Source organism: Pholcus phalangioides, unplaced genomic scaffold (assembly GCF_987345545.1).
Source record: "Pholcus phalangioides strain wild (caught in Gottingen) unplaced genomic scaffold, Ppha-v1.0 ptg000017l_1, whole genome shotgun sequence".
NCBI lineage: Eukaryota > Metazoa > Arthropoda > Arachnida > Araneae > Pholcidae > Pholcus > Pholcus phalangioides.
Window position 1 is genome coordinate 33,040,522 of NW_028301610.1, and position 20,542 is coordinate 33,061,063.

The 20,542-nt window shown below is 38.5% G+C and overlaps 1 protein-coding gene across 1 annotated transcript in view; it reads right to left on the reverse strand.

Annotated features, from left to right (window-relative positions):
• Window positions 1–20,542, reverse strand: part of LOC149072931 (solute carrier family 52, riboflavin transporter, member 3-A-like) — a 33,141-nt gene that overhangs the window by 5,798 nt on the left and 6,801 nt on the right. The window contains exons 4-5 of the mRNA XM_089246634.1: window positions 6,198–6,413; window positions 5,779–6,009 (exon numbers count right to left, since the gene is read on the reverse strand). Of these exons, the coding sequence (XP_089102760.1) occupies window positions 5,779–6,009; window positions 6,198–6,413 (447 nt within the window). The remainder of the gene's footprint in view (window positions 1–5,778; window positions 6,010–6,197; window positions 6,414–20,542) is intronic.

The window sequence follows — 20,542 nt, forward strand, 5'->3', positions numbered from 1 at the left end:
ATCCTTACCCTCACGCACCTCATATTCTTCCCCTCATTCCTCTTATCACCCTAGGTTACCGCGTTGGAAGGGAATTCAACCAATTACATTATGCACCGCACCAAACAACGTAGACTTTGATTTTTGAGGAACAATTTCATACACGCGGTAAACGCCAACTTTGCGTAACTCGTTATTTATTTATTTAAATGTGTCGCTATTGCACTGCAACGCGACTTCATTTTACTCAACTTTTCGCCTGTTTGAGTTCTCTCACTCTGTATTTTTGATGCGATAGGATCTAATTGTTTGGTTCTTATTAGGGATAATTCGCTCTCCATAAAAAAAATTTTCCAACGAGAGAGGACCCTTTTTTTAAAATCGATGTTTTGTCTTGGTCACATGATCAGCCCCCGGGGAATCTGAGACAGACGCCTCGTTATTTCAGGTGTAATTCTTTAAATCGAGAAAGCACTGAACGTTTTTTTAATTTGAAACAGATACACAAATTGAATTGACATGGCTTCCCTATCCCGTTAATGTGATTGTGACACGCCTCTTGAATTAGACATCTCCACGGACCTTTCGTATTACCCCTAACGTATATATAATCAATCTTTTAATTACCACCCAGATGTCGGTTTCATGATTAAAGTTAAAAAAAAAACTTAAAAAATGATAAAACTGATAAAAAATGATTCAAACAAAATAATTAGCAAGGAGTTTTTGGTCAGGAAGACTTCAACTACCAGTATGAAAGTCCTTTTTTACTGTTTTTAAATCGCTATTGAACATGGTATATCGTGACTTAGAACGTGACCTACGTGAGTGACACATATTACTTTCGAAGGTCACGCTTAGACCACGTTCACCAACTGTGCATTATTTCTCCCTAACTATTCAGTGTGAATGCAGCATTCATATTGTTTCTTTCATAAAAGTTCTCACAGTGAATGCTTTCCAAAATCAGTTTTTGCTTTCCAATCTTTAATTCCGACGTATTCCATTTCTCGAGATTAACGAATTCTCAGCGGTTTACTCTCATTCAATTTACTATCTTTTACTAATTTTAACACATTCTATTTCAAATGAAATTAAATTTATCCTTTTTATACATACAGAAAAAAATATGAAATGAATTTATGAGAAACATATATACCATCTAGAGGCAAATGCCTGTACCGACGATTAAAAAAAAATTATATTTTAATTAAGGGATAAAAATAAAATATTTATAAAATAAACAAAAAATTATATTAAAAAAAGCACAAGATAAAATTACTGATGTCAAATAAAAAATACAAAATATCACAGAAAAAACACACACATGCATAATATATATAAGAAAAAATTCTTAATTTATAATGAAAAATGCAAGAAAAGCAAGACACTTTTACGTTCACATAAAATTCCAAGATTTAACGAAATGAAATGATGTGCAGCTGTTTTCATAAAGTACTCCGGATATCACACTATAAACAGAGTTAAAATGTCGTGAAGAATGTCCACTCTTAAAAATTTAGTTGACACACATCATATCGGATAGTTTAGTTAGTAGTTTTTTTTTAGCCTTTTCAGTGGTCTTATTCTCATCAGTACTCGAAAAACTATGAATTTTGTGGTCTGCTAAGAAACGTAAAATTCATGGAAAAAAAACTCGAATAAACATACAGATATAATATTTTATAGCATGAAAGCCGGAGTAACTTCCCGGCAGTGAATTGGTAAACATTAAAAATCTTTTCAGCAGAAATGCAGGTTTTATTTAACGTTGATATTTCATAAAACGGCAATAGGCAGCTGATGAATATTTTCTTAAGTAATGAAAATTTCTCGAACCAGTTTTAAAATTTTATTCCTTGAGATACGTCAGAGACACGATTTCCACACCTAATATATATTCAACGTAAATACAATATAACAATAGAAAGACCACGTCGATTTTTCATAATGAAGTATATTAATTGCTGAAATCCTGCTAACATTTTGCATTTCTAGTGGATAGCGTGATAAATACAGAGGGCAGAGTGTCTCGTTATGAAAGACGTGTCAAAGAAGACGGATAGTGCTGTGACGGCCCAAAGAAAATGTTTTAGCTGTGAAGAGACCGGGAAAGCCTTGATCGGTACAATCGTTGCGTCCGTGATTAAAATTATCACTTTATCTAGCGTTGCATTGACTGTGTACGACGACCCAGGCTTCAAATTTAGAGGAAACTGTTCTCGTTCCCAACCTCTTGGTGGTGTTTTGTTTTGTTTTTTTCACGAGATGTAATACAATTTATGACATTCGTGTTTTTGTCAATAACACACCAACGATAAAAGGTAGCAATTGTCTAACAAGCCTGTTTGGTTCAGTGATTAGCACACCAGCCTGAAATAACGAGATGGCAGCATATAGTGTAGGGTGGAAATTATTAAGCATTGCTGGTGAAATCAGAATACCAGTGTTATTAATACCGAACAACGGTGTCCGTTGACATAAACCAACCTATAATCATAAAAAAATAATAACGACACCAATGAGTATGAAATACAACGGATGGGTGCGTCAGTGCCCATAGCAAATTTTATTGTTATATGTCTGTTTGAATCGATAACAAAACGAAATGACATCACGATACAACATTTACATGTCGCTGCAAGTAAATCAAATAAAAACGAAACGGAATAATCATGAAACCGACATCTGGGTGGTAATTAAAAGATTGACTATATACGTTAGAGGTAATACGAAAGGTCTGTGGAGATGTCTAATTCGAGAGGCGTGTCACAATAACATTAATGGGATAGGGAAGCCGTGTCAACTAAATTTGTGTATCTGTTTCAAATTAAAAAAACGTTCAGTGCTTTTTTCGATTTAAAGAATTACACCTGAAATAACGAGAGGCGTCTGTCTCAGATTCCCCGGGGGCTGATCATGTGACCAAGACAAAACATCGATTTAAAAAAAAAAGGGTACTCTCTGGTTGGAAAATTTTTTTTTATGGAGAGCGACTTATCCCTGATGAGAACCAAACAATTAGATCCTATCGCATCAAAAATACTGAGTGAGAGAACTCAAACAGGCGAAAAGTTGAGTAAAATGAAGTCGCGTTGCAGTGCAATAGCGACACGTTTAAATAAATAAATAACGAGTTACGCCAAGTTGGCGTTTACCGCGTGTATGAAATTGTTCCTCAAAAATCAAAGTCTACGTTGTTTGGTGCGGTGCATAATGTAATTGGTGGGATTCCCTTCCAACGCGGTAACCTAGGGTGATAAGAGGAATGAGGGGAAGAATATGAGGTGCGTGAGGCTAAGGATATGAGGCGCGTGAGGGGATGGATGTGAGGCGCGTGAGGGGGAGGCGCGCGCCTCGCGCCCCACCCTGTGCCAGAACTGTCCTTTTTATACTACTGGTGATTTTAGAAATCGCCAAAAAATTAGCCACAGCACAATGTGGCCGCATGTCCCGCATTTTTCATGACAGTCCCGTTTTTCTGTTTTGTTTCTCCATCCCGACTTTTTTGAAAAATACCCCGGTTTTACCCTTTTTTTAGAATTTCTTGTTGTATAGAAGTTCCGAATATTTCATGAGTTATAGCTTTCGTTTGGGGGGGGGAATGATCACCCCACCATAGATCCGCCACTGAATGTGTGATCTAAAAAGCCTCATTGCCGATTATTTTTCATGAGTATATCTTGACAGTTTTAGAAACATATTAGGCTTAATTTTGGCCACATAATAAGCTAGGGAGGATCGCAACCGAAAGATTAGATGACAGTCACGCATCTCAAGGCAAGGCCGTTTCAAGAGTATCATGGGCCCTCGGGCAAAGTGATTTTTCTGAGGCCCTACGTGGCAATTTCTCGAAAATTTCATTTAAATCTCATTTTTGTGAGGCCCTTATTCTCTTAAGGCCCCAGGCCGTACCCAGGGAGGCCATGCATAAAGACGGCACTGTAGGGTTACACATTCGAAAACTGAGAAAGGAGGACGCCTGCGCGCACCCTCAGTAACGTCACTTTTCCAAATTTTCACAACAGATGGCACCACTATTCCGACCAATAAAACCGGTCACAGCAATAATGTTTCGCAACTAAAACAGAACCGCTAAAAAAACAGTAAAAACAAAAAATTCGGGGAATTTAGGCGGCTATTGGTCAATAGAAAAAAAAACAGAAAAACATTTATATGAATGAAGATATACGTTTTCAAACGGAAAAAATTTTTTCCTAAGAAAAAAAAATAATTCCGGAGACCTGAAAAGCATGACAAAAGGGCAAATTTTCCGAAACGTAAGATGATGTTTGAAATGACATCAAAAAGGAGGACGTGTGGTAACAATATGCGTGGCCGGTTTTACTGGTTGATATAGTGGCGTCATCTGCTGTTGAAATTGGGAAAAGTGACGTTTTTAAGGATGCGCGCAGCGTTCTCCTCTCAGTTTTCAAATTTGGTTACTTCCTCGAGGGTGAGTGAGTTTGACCGGCAGTGTGTACAGAAATGTTGTAAATTTAGTGCCGCCATCATCGAATTGAGAGTGAAGTGCAATGATTGGATATTTTTATACCGTTAGGAAGTCTGTTGTTGTCTATAGTGAGACTTTTTAACGGAGAGATCAGTTCACATTCGTGCTTTGTATATCCTGCCAGGGCTATTTTTAACCCGTTGACAAAGTCCTTGACCAAGGCGTTAGACCCATTCCATTCGGCATTCGTAATAAACCACCCTTCAATCGAACACCAATGTGCCGACTGCACGGGGATTAAATCCGAGTCAATTACAATGCCCACGCGGCAGCATGGCAGGGCTGTCTTAATGCTTGGGCCCATTCGAATACTTCCCGGGGGCTTAAGGGGCATAGGGACCTCGGGATAATAAGATTTGGTGCTATAATTTTCAAGAGTATAAATATGGAAATTGGTACGATGGACCTCGAGCTAGGTAGGGGCACCTGAATATCATTTTGCCCACGGACCCATGTTGGTGTTAAGACGGTGGTGGCTAGCAGCATGATGGCTAGTGGTATGATCGGCTGAATTTGGTTTTCCAAACGTTCTCGATTTCTGAGTTCTCACCATAGAGAGCACCAGGCCCTATACATTAGGCAATATTCAATCATTATACTTCACTTACAATTTCAAATAGAGATGGTAGCACCAACTTCACGCGCAACCTTAAATACATAAGCACACGTATGTACAGTATTCACAAACTTCCGTCGCAACTAACTTTCTACTGAAACCCGTAAAAACGGTAGTAAATTGCCATCAATGACGACAAACCTTCGTTGTGCTTGATTTACGGCCGTATTCACCGACAGAGTTTAAACTACAATCACAGGTGAAAGGATTGAAGATCGAGACTGATTGGTTAAATTCAGGATTTTAACTAATCTGTGTCGATCGCTAATCATTTAACCTACGATTGTAGTTTAAACTCTGTCGGTGAATATGGCCGTGAGAAGAAAAAGCACACACACACACACACACACACACAAGATAAGTTCAAAAATATTTCAACCCAGATACAACTTATCTCTTCATCAGTGAACGGTAGTTGATTTCCCTATGGCGATAAAAAGGGGCTGCATGAGATTTCTCAGTCAACGTCGTTTGCATAAAATGATCAAAATGCATAGTGCGTACTAAAATCAGGGCCGCAACCAGGTGGGTCTGGTGTCCCGGGCGCTGGACCAGTGGGGGCACAAATTTCACCCTTTAACCACTTCTTCAACATTACAAGGGGGCGCTAAAGTGCTGACCAAGCATCTAGTTGCGACCCTGAATAAACTAAAAGTCGAATATAACTTACCACGAGGACGGATCCTGATGTGAGATTCACTAACGGTGGATTAGGACTAAGAACTGCAGTTGCGAATATGTAAGCTGAACATCCGGATATCATTAAAACTAATGAAGAAATTGAGGTCAGGGATCTGACTGCCCCAAAGAGAGTAATGAGCGACCCAACAGGATTTGCGATACTAGATAAGTTCACTGTCAAATGGTAGGCCAAGCTTCCATATGGTAAGCAAGAGTAAGTCTACAAAACAACAATGAAAATTCGTTACAGTTACGTTTCACAAAACCACGCTACGCTGATCACAATTCAAGGGCTTAGACCACAAGGGGTAAAAAACACATATACTTCACATTTCACTTATACCATTTGTGATTTAGACCCCTCAATTAATATCCTAATGTTAGTACAAATGATAAATAACAACATACTTGTATGGACAACTGGCTGTTCTGTAGAAAACAGATATAAGTTTGCAGAACTAGAAGTGCGTAGTATTTACACTCATTGAGCTGTTTTTTGGTCTTTATTAGGCTGTTTGATTGCATCATTTCATTAGAGCTAAAACTTTTACTCAGTGAACAAGAATTGGCAAAATTTTCATCTACAGCTGGATTCGAAGCGATGCTGATTCGATGCGTCGATATCTGCAAAATAATTTAGTATTCATATCAGTAATTCCAGTCAAGTTATAAACACACTAGTGTATGATTATATAGCAATTACCCAATCAGGGTTGTCATCTGGGCCTTCTTAAGAGCACTATGGGTCCACGTGCTAGGTGATTTTTCTGAGGCCCTACCTGGGAAATTTACACGCTTTTCTCGAAAATTTCAGCCAGATCTCATTTTTTATGACGTTATCTTCTCTCGAGGCCCGGGGTGGGCCCCATACGTCAAGACGGACTGGTTGCCATATTTCGAAATATCCATATACAACTGTATGTACAGTAGTCACATATTTCTTGGACAGCTGTTAATTTAAAATATAGATGGTAGCATCTCAACTATCTTGCATTAGAGCAGTGATCTTTAACCGCTGGTTCGGGAGAATTTCCTGCCTGTCCATGAAACACTTCTCCAAATTCTAAATCACTGCATGATTAGGGAGCTGCATTGTTGCGGGGTGAGAAGGATGCTTTTGAAATCTCTATTTAGATGTATGTGGAAAAATTAGTTCATGCGTATCAATTCCTAACAGAGGAATCAAAAATTGTTGATTTTCATGCTGCACACCGGTTTAAATCCAGTAATGAATTTTACTTCAAGAATTATAACAGATAGTTTTGTTTTTATGTGATAGGTGGCAGTAGTGTTACATCGGACTACTGGAAGAATATATATATGTAATTATCTAGATTTACCCAGGTTCCTAGTGGTCCAACACACATTTAGAAATAAAAAAAACTATGACTCATAAAAAAGAAAGAAACACGTAACAGTTAAATTTCAATAGCATTTAATATTTAATCAAAGAATTATGAAAAGAACGATTTATTTACGAACACAAACAAAAAAAGTCAATTAAAAAAAATCAAACGTCACGATACCAACATCGGCATATTACACATACAGAATACTATATGTTCAATTATAATATTTTTAACTTGATGTTGGAGAATAACTCTCTTTCCGTCTTTATATTTAAAACATTACACAGAAACAAACTTTACGTCAGGTTGCACTACACGTACACGCACATTACCGCATGTACCGATTCGTTGGGGGGGTTCCGCGGGCGGGGGGGGGGGTGTATTTGTGGTGTAGCAGTAGTAGGTAGGGCCTCCAAAAAATGGCTCGGGGATCCATGATGTTCTTAAGTCAGCCACCTCGTTGGGCAATTTGCCTGTTGTGGCGTTGTATTTGTATTTGTAGTTAATTTCACCATCTCCCTCCTGTTAATTCGCAGTTTGGGTTTTAATTAAACCTCCATAGTTTACTTAGAATATGGTAAGAATTTCTTTCCTACCTTTTTTCCATCCTCATCGTGTCGGATATCCCCAACGTCCGATGGTAATTACAATGTCCACAAAACAACCACTCAAAAGCTACTTCATTTTTTTTCTAACTTGATTCCTAACTTGCACTAATCAATCTGCTCTGAGTTTTTCAAAAAACTTCCTAAAGTAAAGTTTTGAGGGGCACCAACCCTCTTTTTCCCATTGGTAGTCCGGCTTCAAAAAAAAATCCTTCTATTGGGTGATGAGGATTACGTAGGTACAAATTAGTATTAAAAGCCATACCGCCAAGTATGGCTGCAAACGCGAATGACACGTGTGTCATCAAGCTCTTCAAAAATAAGTTAGATTTGGTGCTTTCAGCACTCTCTTCGAAGCATAATATGGATAAGATGATACGTGATGGTGCTAAAGCAGCAACGAGTGAAATGTTAGGTTCTCTTCAGTTGTTAGAAGCTTTAATTATTTCAAAAAGCTCTAGTGTCGCATCGTGCTCATTGTCCATCTCTGGTGCCAAGCAAGTGAAGCCTATCACCTACTCTGCCGCCGTCGTCAAATCGTCGCCAAGAGGGAAAGTTCTTGATGATGATATTCAAGATGCCAGCTTGCCCAGCTGTCCTTCGAGAATTCTTCCTCCTATAGTGACGTCGTCGGAAGCTGTTAAGGAATCCCCTGGGGCTACGTCTATTGATGTCCTCAAGCCTAAAAATGTGGTTGACTATGCTGCTACCTCTGCCTCCAATGAAGATGGTTTTCGATTGGCTGTGAATCGGCGTCGTAGACGTCGAGGGGAAATTCTCGGTTCTCGTACAACGTCTTGCTTATTTGCGGCAGCTCCACCACGTCGACCCCCTTCGCAGAGTATTTATATTGGTCGTTGCGCTCCTAGTACATCTGCTGAAGACATACAGGAGTTTTTAAAACAGGAAAACGTAGTTATAAATGAATGCTTGCTACTAAGCTCCAGTAGCGCTGCATATGCCTCTTTCCGCATTGAAACGGAAACCAGGAATGCTGATTTCTTGCTCTCGACACCGTCCTTTTGGCCCAGAGGAGTGATTGTGAGGAAATTCTTCTACCCAAGAAGAGGAGTACAAAATCTTTCAGATGAAGAAGCCCATGCTTCTGGTGAATCTGCTAAGGCTACTTAGCAGAAAATGCCATGCGACAATGCGCATCCCAACACTGACATTGAAATTGAACCGCCTTCTGGGATTCTAACAGCGGAGATAGCGAATTCTGTCAATGAGTCTTCAAGTGTTACTCCACAGAACGAAATTCCTGGGGAACCAGCAGATAACTTGAGTAACACTAACATCGACTGACTATCAAGCACTTCTAAAACAAGCACTACAATCACTGGTAAAAATTTCACTATGTACTATCAAAACGTTAGGGGTCTCAGAACTAAATTATCCATGATCAAATCGTCTATTTCGGCTCATAGTCACGATATTATTTGTTTGACTGAGACTTGGCTTCATCATGACATCATGAATAGGGAATTCATTGATGATAGGTATACGGTTTTTAGAAAAGACAGGTATTCCAACTCCTTCAATGAAGGAGGGGGTGTACTGATAGCAGTTAAAACTAAATTCGTGGTCACCGAGATAAATCTTGATGGAGTTTCCTGCGAGGCAATTTGTATCAAGATTTTCCTTGAATCGGGTAAAGTTTTATTTTTGTGTATTGCTTATTTTATTCCCAATTGTAGCCCTCAATGTTATATTGATTTTTTTAATCTTTTTGAAAGAATGAATTTGTGTGATAATTATGATCTTCTTGTGGTGGGCGACTTTAATCTCTCTGAAATCAATTGGTTCACTAATTTTAATTACTCTAATTCTAGATCTGTTTCAGATCTTTCAAATTTTATGCATTTGTTTGATTTAAAACAATTGAATTTTATATTTAATCACTTTAACAGAATACTTGATCTTGTACTATTTTCTAGTCGTTTTTTCTCAATTGAAGTTACAAAAGATGATTTACCGATTGTGCCTATAGATAAACATCACCCGGCTTTGATATGCTCTTTTTCCGGTATTCGTTATATTAGACGTACTGTTAATAATTCTCGTCGTAGTTATTATGATTTCAAAAATAGCGATTTTAGATCATTGTATTCAGTTTTTAGTAATTACGATTGGAACTTTTTAAACTTGTGCAATAATGTTGATGATGCTGTTGACATGTTTTATTCTTGCATCTACTCTGCCTTCAACAATTATGTCCCCATCAAATTTTCATCTAAACATAGGTATCCTCCTTGGTTCTCCAAATATATTATACATTGTATTAGACTAAAGAAAAAATTCCGCAATAGGTATTTGAAATTTAATAGAATTTTTGACTTAATGCAGTATAAACTTTACAGAGCCAGAATTAAATCTGAAGTTATGAAGGAGTATAAAAAATATATTTTTCATATTGAATCATCTCTGAAAAATGACCCTAAAAAATTTTGGTCTTTCTGCACTATCAAAAATAGAAATGTTCCTTTAAATATGAAATGTAATAATAATTTTTTGTCGACTACTTCTGATACTGCAACTGCATTTGAGAATTTTTTCAAGTCTAGCTACATCACCAGTGCTACAAATGATATCTATATCTCCGATATGGCTTTTCCCAATTCTTCTAATGTTACCATTGATAATGTTTCTGTGGATGATATTGTTCATAGTATAAAGAAACTTAAAGGCTCTTCTCTAGGTATGGATGGTGTTCCTTCTTATATAGTTAAAGCTTGTGCTATAAATTTTGTTTTTCCGTTGCTAATTATTTTCAATTTATCAATTACTACCAAAATTTTTCCTGCCGAGTGGAAGAGAGCAAAAGTTGTTCCCATCTTCAAAAAAGGTGACAAATCTTGTATCGAGAACTATAGACCTGTTGTTATTTTATCTCCGTTCGCTAAAATCTTCGAATCGATACTACACAAAAAAATTTTCAATCAGATCAAGTCCTGTATTTCCTCGAATCAACATGGTTTTGTCAATGGTATTATTATGGTTACTGTCACTAATCTCCTGAGTCTTAATGCCTGTATTATCGACGCCATACATAAAAAACGACAACTTGATGTAATATATACTGATTTTTCAAAAGCTTTTGATCATATCGATCATGGAATTCTTATAAGCAAAATTAGTAAAATCGGTTTTAACTCTGACTTAGTGAATTGGTTCATTTCCTACTTATCCAACAGAAGGTTGTATGTTTCCTATAAATCCAATTTAAGCCAAGGTTTTGTTGCTAGTTTTGGTGTCCCTCAGGGATCTGTGCTAGGCCCGTTGTTATTTATCATTTTTATCAATGATCTATCCGCACTTTTCAAAAATTGTCTACTCTTTGCTGATGATTTGAAGATTTTTAAAAGTATTGATTGTATTGATGTATGTTATGGCCTTCAAAATGAGCTGTCTTTACTTCACGAATGGTGTTTACTTAATAGACTTAATCTCAATATTGATAAATGTTTTGTTCTTTCATTCACTCACAAAAAGGATCCAATCTTTTTTACGTATAACATTAATAATAGCCAATTGCTTAGAAGAACCTCTGCGACCGATTTGGGAGTTATTTATAGTACCAATTTTAACTTTGCTGATCACATTAAAAATCTTTGCTCTGTGTCATATAAAAAACTTGGTTTCCTTAAAAGAATGTCGAGAGATTTCAAGGATAGTAATACATTAATATCCCTTTTTAATACGCTTATAAGATCTAAACTTGAATATGCTTCAATTATCTGGAACCTATTTCACGCTTGCCATATTTTGAGTCTTGAAATTATTCAAAACAATTTTCTAAGGTATTTATATTTCAAAAAATATGGTCCTTATATCAATATTCTATCTGCCACTCATCTACGAAACAGTTTCAATGTCAGTAGCTTACAAAAACGCAGAGAGTACTTGCTCGTTATCTTTTTCAAGAAACTGTTGACTAACCAAATTGATTGTATACCAATTCTTAATGAAATCTGTTTCAATATTAAGTGTTACAATACAAGATCTAATTGTTTATTTGCCATCAAATCATATAATACGAATATTGGTAATTTCTGTGCTGTAAACAGATTTTCCGAATTTTATAATGCGCTTCCTCAACATCTGGATATTTTTCATTCGTCTGTTACCGACTTTAGAAGATTTTTGCTGTGATTGCGTTGTATATATCTTTGTATAGAATTTTTGTATTTTGCGTAATTCTTTGTTACTTTTTATTTGTCTTTTGTGTACTTTATCATGTAGTTTTTTTCTATTCTGTGTAAATTTTTATTTTTACTGCAAGCTGTAATTGGGTTTAAACCTGTAGCTTTGTTTTATAAATAAATAAATAAAAATAAAATAAATAAAAATAAATAAAATTAAAACCATTGGTCAGGTTCACCCCCTACGATCTTCCGAAGCATATGTGAGTATAGCCACTACAATAGGGCCCTTATCAAGTCGCCTTATATGGGAGGAAGACGTTTTTTCTGTGGGGGTTTGTACAAGAAAAAAAGAAGGAAAGGAAAAGAAGAGAGGAAGCAAAGAAAGAGTCAGAAGAGACACATATTCCCACGGAAGGGATGCGTAAATAGATGAAGTAAAACCATAAAGTCAATTGCCTGCAGGTGGCAATACAATGGTTAAGAGATAGGTTTCAGAATTAGGGAGAGAGAGAGAGAGAGAGAAAAGAACGAGAATACAGAGGGGCTATATTACGCAATCTTTGCAGGGGCCCTTTAAGTAAGTGGCCATAAAATTAAGGAGTGTTGATGATGGAGGCAAAAGATCATGTTTTGTACATTTAAATGGATAAAGGCCCTTTTCCTTTTTTCTCTTTATTATTATTATTATTATATTGGACAGGAAATTGGAACTGTCCCGTATCTATTATGAACCAGAATCAGAATTTTTCGTTGATGCCTGGCCCTTAAAGCGGGCCATCAATCAACATACGGGCTGGGACCCCTTGGGGACCCCCGGTGAAGGGAAAGACAAGGGAGTAATGCATGTGTAGAAGTGAGTGAGTGTATGTGAAGTGGAAGGTTTGGCATATAGCTCTTTTAAGTCAACATCGGGAAAAAGGTTCATTTAAATGGTTCTTGGAATTTTTTGATTAAATTTTAAAATTTAACGACTAGTAAAATGCCGCCACTGCCTCACGTGATTATTATTATTATATTAGCTTACTGTGTCTCCCGCATCTATTATGAATGGCGATGGCTATCGACGCCATAGCAGTAGGAGTTCTAGCTCAACGCTGTTTCTCTCTCGCAAGTATAATAGTAAACAAGTCAGAGAGAGAACGCTAGGAAATTTTCTTCCTAATATTGTTTTTTTCCCCTGTTCGCAAATTGTTTCCCCCAGTCATTGCCGGTAATTATTCACTTAATTTCTCAGGTCCGCAAGTAGAATTTGTTGTAAAAGGTTAAAGAAAACTGTATTATGAATTCGACGGAATTCGATTGTCTCTGTCTTCAACAGATGGCGTCACTCAAAATATATAAACTTTCTCTTCTAGTATTCGATGATGCGTTGTATTTAGGATGACCATACGTCCCGTATTTCCCGGGACAGTCCCGGTATTTTCTGTTTTTTTGGTCGTCCCGACTTTTTGGCAAAAGTGTCCCGGTTTTTCCCGTATTTTACACGAAGCCTACTATAATTTTTATTCTTTATTGAAGTCAAAGATTGACATTATTTTTCAACTCATAAATTATTTTATGATAATTACAACTATATATGAGAATATTAATCTTCCACATTTGCCTTGGTTAACGTTTTTTGTTTTCGTGGAATATATTTTAATCCAATGCAATTTGCAGTAATGCATCATTTCCCGCCATTGTGATTTTTCCGTAATTTCAACAATATTTGGCAACCTTGTTTGTTTTTGGCGATAATTGGCGATGTCCCGTATTTTCCCGTATTTGGAATCCCAATGTCCCATATTTTTCTCGAGGAAATATGGTCAGCTTAGTTGTATTATTACTTCAATTCCAGTAAATGGCACATTTATAAATTAATAAAAAATCAACAGAAATTGCCATTTGAAAGAATGGTCTATGGCTGCGGTAGGTGCGGATTCAGATAAGGGCGATCGTCTCGAGAGAAATTTAATGGAAAATAATGGTGCTTTCCCGTATATATAAAATACGGGACGCCCTTTTTTCTAGGGTTATCAGACGTCTTCCTACGTTTGGGAAAATTCGTCCTTTTGTCTTCCTTTTCAAGTTTCCGGAATTATTTTTCTTTTTTTTTCTTAGGAATTTTTTCCTCCATTTTGAAACATGTATCTCTCCACTGACATGAGTGCTTTTGTGATTTTTTTCACTTTGACCAATAGCCATGAAAATTGCGGTTCTGGTTTAGTTGGGAAATATTATTGTTGTGGCCGGTTTTATTGGTCAGAATAGTGGTGCCATCTGTTGTGGAAATTCAGAAAAGTGACGCTACTGAGGGTGCGTGCGCAGGCATCCTCCTTACCCAGTTTTCTCTCGAATAACCCTACTTCATTTTCACCAAAGCTTTTAAGAGCCTTCAGTAATTCTGTAATTATGTCTTTCATAAATTACTAATTCTATTCCTCTTTTTTCTTCACCTTCAAACTAATTTTGAATTAATAAATTGTATTTTTGTGTATTTTCATTTCTTTTCAGCCAATCCCTTTTCAGATACTCAACCGACCAATGAGGTTGAGGCACGGCGAATCCAAGATTGCGTCGCTGAAGCAGTTCACTTTTCCTGCCGAAAATAATAATTAATAAGTAATATGACTAACAAGTTCAGAAGGACATGTTGAGTTTTTCCTGGATAATTAATTAAATTTAATTAACGTCAACTGAATTCCCGGACTCTAACCAAATTACATGCACTTCACAAAACACACACATTAGCTCCCTTGCCTTTTCCCTTCACATTGGCCCCCCGCGGGCCTGTTTAGAGGGCAGCTAATGCTCGCAAACGAGTAGGCACTGCCAAAAATTGGGATACATGTTCTCATGTTCCCTAGTCCTTATCCTTATCCTATCCTTTCATAAATTCTGGATTTGCATCATTTCTTAATACAGCTTTGATTCCCACTAACTCGACTTCCCCGACGTATAGTCTTGGACCAGTGCCTGGGCTGCTGCAGAAAGCTTGACATGGTCAAGAATTTTATTTAAAAATAATTAAATTATGTATAAAATAGTGAAAAAATTTTACGCGAAGATGGTGTTCTAGCGTCTGTAATTGGTTAACATTGCACACCTGCAAAACACGTAAGGTAATTGAGACTCTACCGCCACTTATATCAGCGAATGCAGCGTTCTCAACCGGTGCTCTGTATGCCTTTTCGAGGGGCTCGGCGCATAGGCGGAGATAGACTTGGAAGTCTGGGGGAGGGGCACGATGATGATGATGATGATGATGTCAATTCATCTATACATATATGTATTAGATCAGTAGATTTCACTTTTGATGCTGGGAGGCATTGCCCCCCCCTCACGCCCCCTCCCCCGTATCTCCGCCCATGCCTGGCATAGTGATGTTCTGGAGCCCCATACTTGGCTGGTAGTAACAGCTTACATGATTGCATACTTACGCTCGAAAATCACAGCACCAGATCTCTTCCTGTAGGCCCTATTTAGATGAAGTCCCGGGCTGTAAAGACATTGGTTAAGGTTGCCCTGGTAATGGTTGCCCTTAAACGGACAGCAATGCTAGATCCTGAAAGCAGTGGCCATTTTTTCTCACCATATTTCACTTGAAAGCCCTATTTCTTCACAGTTCTCTGTGGCCCACTTCATCACTTGTCGTGGCCCCCCAGGACCACAAGGTGGCCATAGGGCCCCAAGTTGAGAAACACTGGGTTAAACGACTGTTGTAACGTGAAGTTCATAATCATCCATACTTGAGAAAAAAAATTCTTAAAGACTGTCTGACGAGTACACAAAACTTTTTATCACTAACAGTTTTCGAAGCAACCGATTTTTTTTAAAATTAACCCTTTCCGGACACCCTGCACATAAACGTAGGTTATGCCCCCCCCAAGAAGGATGCTTACAGAGCTCTCTAGTCAGGGGCTCTACCTTATTATTACGTTTTTAATTTCTTACGTTATGAATTTACTAGAAAATATGTATATGAGGACTCTTTATAGCAGTTTTTCAACCACCGGGTAGCGGCCCGGTATCGGGCCCTAGCATCAGTCAAACCGGGCAGTGAGAGATTCATCGTTTAATTTTTCCCTATTTATTTCCCATTGGTCGTGTTTATGACCAGGCCTTCCACTCAAAAAAAGAATTGAGAACCACTGCTTAAAAGTCTTGGTATTGGGGCGAAGGGGGACTACAAAGAAACCCTGGCCTAGGGGTCTCCACATTAGGATGACCCTACATCGGGGGGTCCTGATGTATACATGTTACGGTAAATGTGATAAATTGGTTATATATATATATTATGCATACTTGCCAATCGTCTTGGTAAGTTTGAATAATTTATCACTTTTAATAATACCCAAGCGTAGTTGGTAAATTTCATAAATGCTGGGAAAAAAATATCACTTTTTTACCAGCGATTAGGCATAATAACCAAGTGTAATTGGTGAGTTTGGTAAATATGAGAAAATTCCAAAGGAGTCTAGTGTGATGAATATATAGTCAGACTCCGATATAATGGTAACAAATTTTACTATCGTATCCCAATATAATGATACAATACACGTATAAATTAATATGTATTGTATATCACATAGTACGATTTATCATGTTCACCAGCGACGCGACGCTTAGGTATTATGCATAATCGCAGATGAAAGTGATAATTTATTTAGTAGGTTATTTATTAAATTTACCAACGACGCTTGGGTACCATGCATAATCACCGGTAAAAGTGATAAATTTAGAGAAATATATCAAACTTACCGAAATTCTCGACGATTATGCATAATAACCGGATTTATCACATTTACCGTAACATACAAATCACGTCGAGAAATAATTCTAAGATTTCCATGTTCTCTTCCATTCAATTTAGATTTAGCTGTTCGGATGAGGGCAAAATTTAAGTTGACTAGACGTTCATATATACAAGGCAGGGGGGGGGGGGGCTCAAGAGCCGTGCAACCCGTGCAGCAAGGTGGGGTACCAAACTAGAATTATGAAAAAAATATAAAAAAAAATTCCGTTTGTAAAGTTTCAACTATGAATGTATTGCAGGGCGCGGTAGCCTGGTTGATAAGGTATTCGCGCGCGCGACGAAAGCACCAAAGAATATTTAGATATATTAATTAGTGTCGCAAGTTCGATACCCGATTCGTCCTTGTCAGAAAAATTCCTGACGCGGAGGTGAAACAGAAACGGCACCAACATGATTACAGAAAAAAAGATTGCTATCGCAAAAGAGTCCCACACCAAGAGGTTAGCGCAACTACCTCTCGGTGAGTAAAAAAAAAAGCCAAATGTCGAACGCTGCCGTTCGGAATCGGCAACAAATTGTAGGCACGGCGTAATCAGCTCTCGTGTGCAAAAAATAATAGTGGTGCGACAAAAACGATCCGATGAATATATTGGATGGAACAATTTGCATAGGAAACTGTAATTTTTTATGTACACTAATGGCGTATACGAACCTATGAGTTTCTCTGAGACATTTTACCGATGCGGCTTATACACCGCAAAGATGTGTAGCATCGGGAGGCATTGTGCCTCAAGTCGCACCTGGCTTCACTGTTGGTTAAAAATGGCTTCTCTGCAACGAGGGGATGGTGGAGAAGCGACTCAGAATTTTAATGGATAACGATACGAACTTCGAACTGGTCATGGGGAGCAGAGTGTCAGCAAACAGGAATTGAAAAAAGAATGAAATAGCACTATACTATATGATGCTGTCGACGTTACGACAGTAACCCAGCGGCTAGTGCTCCTTAGTATAACGCTAATGGTGTATGCACTGAGCTTGGAGTGCGTGTCAGTCGCGTCTAAGTAACGTATAAAGAGCTCTTATTGGAACTGAAGTTTCTGTGGCTTTCTGAGCCCGCGCAAACTTGTACAAAAGTTGCCGCTGCCTTCTGAACTAGCAAACCAGAACGAAAGTTATTATGGTATCTAAACCAGAAAGTTGCAGTGGTTTTCTGAACGGTGAACCCGAAAGAAAGCTTGCTAAATACTACATCATGGGAGAAAGTTGCCATTGAACTGGATTTCCATCGTTGCTTGAAATTATTGGTTCCCGTGGAGCTTCGGTTCTTGGAACGTGGACCGAAGATTATATTCGCGTTTCAATTTAGTTTCGAGAAGTCCCACGTGAATCAAAATAAATGGGGAAAGGGCACTGCTGGTTAAATTTGGCTTCTCGGCAACTAAGGAGAGGATAGTGGGGGGAGAGACTGAGAATCGGAATGGATGACGATACAAACTTCGTGACCGGTTACGGGGAGTAGAGCGTTAGCGAAGAGGAGTAGAAAAGTTGGACAGCGTTAGGTGATTTGATGCTGTCTACGTTACGACAATAAACCAGCTGCCGCAGTTTGCAGTCTTTTTTTGTGGTTTTGCAGCCGCGGTCTTGTGCTAATCGTATATGCACTGAACTTGGATTCCAAGCCCGTCACTTATAAGAAACAAATAAAGGACGCTAATCGCGGAACGGAAGTTGCCGTGACTTCCGGAAGTTACTGAGCCCACGAACTAAAACGAAAGTTTCTGGTGCTGCTCAAGCTTGTAAACCAGAACGGATGTTTCCGCGGCTTTCTCGGTAGGCAAACAAGAACAAAAATTTGGCGGGCAAGTAAGAAAGTTGTCGTAGCTTTCTGAATCCACTAACCAAAAGAGCGGTTACCACCGTGGTCCAGGGCCACACACCAGAACGAAAGTTCAATTTGATCATTTTTGTCGCACCATGGTCATTTTCTGCCCACGAGGGCTAATTAGACTGGGACCTACAATTTATTGCCAAATCCGAACGGCAGCCTTTTTTTTTAATACTCATCGAGGGTTGGTGCACTAACTCCTTGATGGGGGACTCCCTGCGGTAGCAATTTTTTCCTGTGGTCATATCACCATTTCTGTTGTACTTTTCCTGTGGTCATATCACCATTTCTGTTGTACTTTTCCTGTGGTCTTATCACCATTTCTGTTGTACTTTTCCTGTGGTCATATCACCCCATTTCTGTCGTACTTTTCCTGTGGTCATATCACCATTTCTGTTGTACTTTTCCTGTGGTCATATCACCATTTCTGTTGTACTTTTCCTGTGGTCATATCACCCCATTTCTGTTGTACTTTTCGTGTGGTCATATCACCATTTCTGTTGTACTTTTCCTGTGGTCATATCACCATTTCTGTTGTACTTTTCCTGTGGTCATATCACCCCATTTCTGTTGTACTTTTCCTGTGGTCATATCATCATTTCTGTTGTACTTTTCCTGTGGTCATATCCCCATTTCTGTTGTACTTTTCCTGTGGTCATATCACCCCATTTCTGTTGTACTTTTCCTGTGGTCATATCACCATTTCTGTTGTACTTTTCCTGTGGTCATATCACCATTTCTGTTGTACCCTTGTGTACGACAGTTCAATGGCTTTATGAGTTCGCAAACCAGTACGAGTGTTAGTGGTGTCTAGACCTGAAAACTCGTAAGTTGAAGCGGTTTCTTAAACGGTAAACCTGAAAAAATTTGCTGCTTTTCAAGTTCGCAGGAAAGCTACACCATAAAAATGGTTTTCAGTTGAACTGGATCTTCACCATTGCTTGAAAGTTGCCGGGGGGGGGGGGTGTCGCTTTGGTTCTTTGGTTGACACGGCGTTCTGAGTTTGCAAATAACGAATGTTTTTCTGGGTTGCCGAGGTCCGCAAAACAGAAGGTTGAAGCGGTTTTCTGAACGGTAAACCCGAAAGAAAGCTTGCTAAGTACACAGTGGGAGAAAGTTCAAGTTGAACTGGATCTCCACCATTGTTTGAAGTTATTGGTTCCCATGAGGCTTCGGTTCTCGAAACGTGGACCGTAGATAATATTCGTTTCAGTTTCCTGTTTCGAGAAGCCCCCAAGAGAATCAAAATAAATTGGGGGGTAGGGAGGACACCACTGGTTAGAGCCGGTTTCTTGGCAATTGGAGAGGGAACGGTGGAGGAAAGACAGAATTGCTGTAGATGACGATACAAACTTCGGGATTGATTTTGGGAAGCAGACTATCAGGGGAAATGAGAGGAAAAGATTCTGTAGTAGCGCTAGAAGATCAGCTGCTGCCTAGGCCTGCAAATCCGGACGAAAGTTGCCATAGTGGTTGAGTAAAAAAACAAAAATTGTTGCAGTTAGTCAAATCCGCAAACCATGTGTTTTATGAAGTGTAACAGAAAGACTAACATACTCTAATCGCTAAAATTTGAAGACTACACCGTGGATGACTATTTTAGTGGAACTGGACTTCCACTATTGTTTGAGGTAATTGGTTCTTGTAGGACTTTGTTTCTTGAATGGGGTCTAACGCCACTTGAACTTGGTTCGAGAAGTCCCACGAGAATCAGAATATAAGTAGGGTAAATATTATTGAAGTGAAACTTCTTTAGGGACATAGTAGTGAAATTTTGTGAGGGAAAGAAAAGAAGTCAGAGAAAGTGAAACACTTTCTTGTCCTCAAAACCGGTTCCGTAGAATAACTGACGTGTGATAAAGTTACGAGAAGCAGCTGGGTTAGTGGTGGTGGAGGGGGACTTTAATATTGACTCGGCAATATGTAAGGAAATAAAGTTGGCGGGGAAGGACTGTATGCAGTACTACCCTACTTACGCTACCCAGAGTTATGTGAACTCAGAGTTTCGCGATTTTCAAGTATAATCATAGG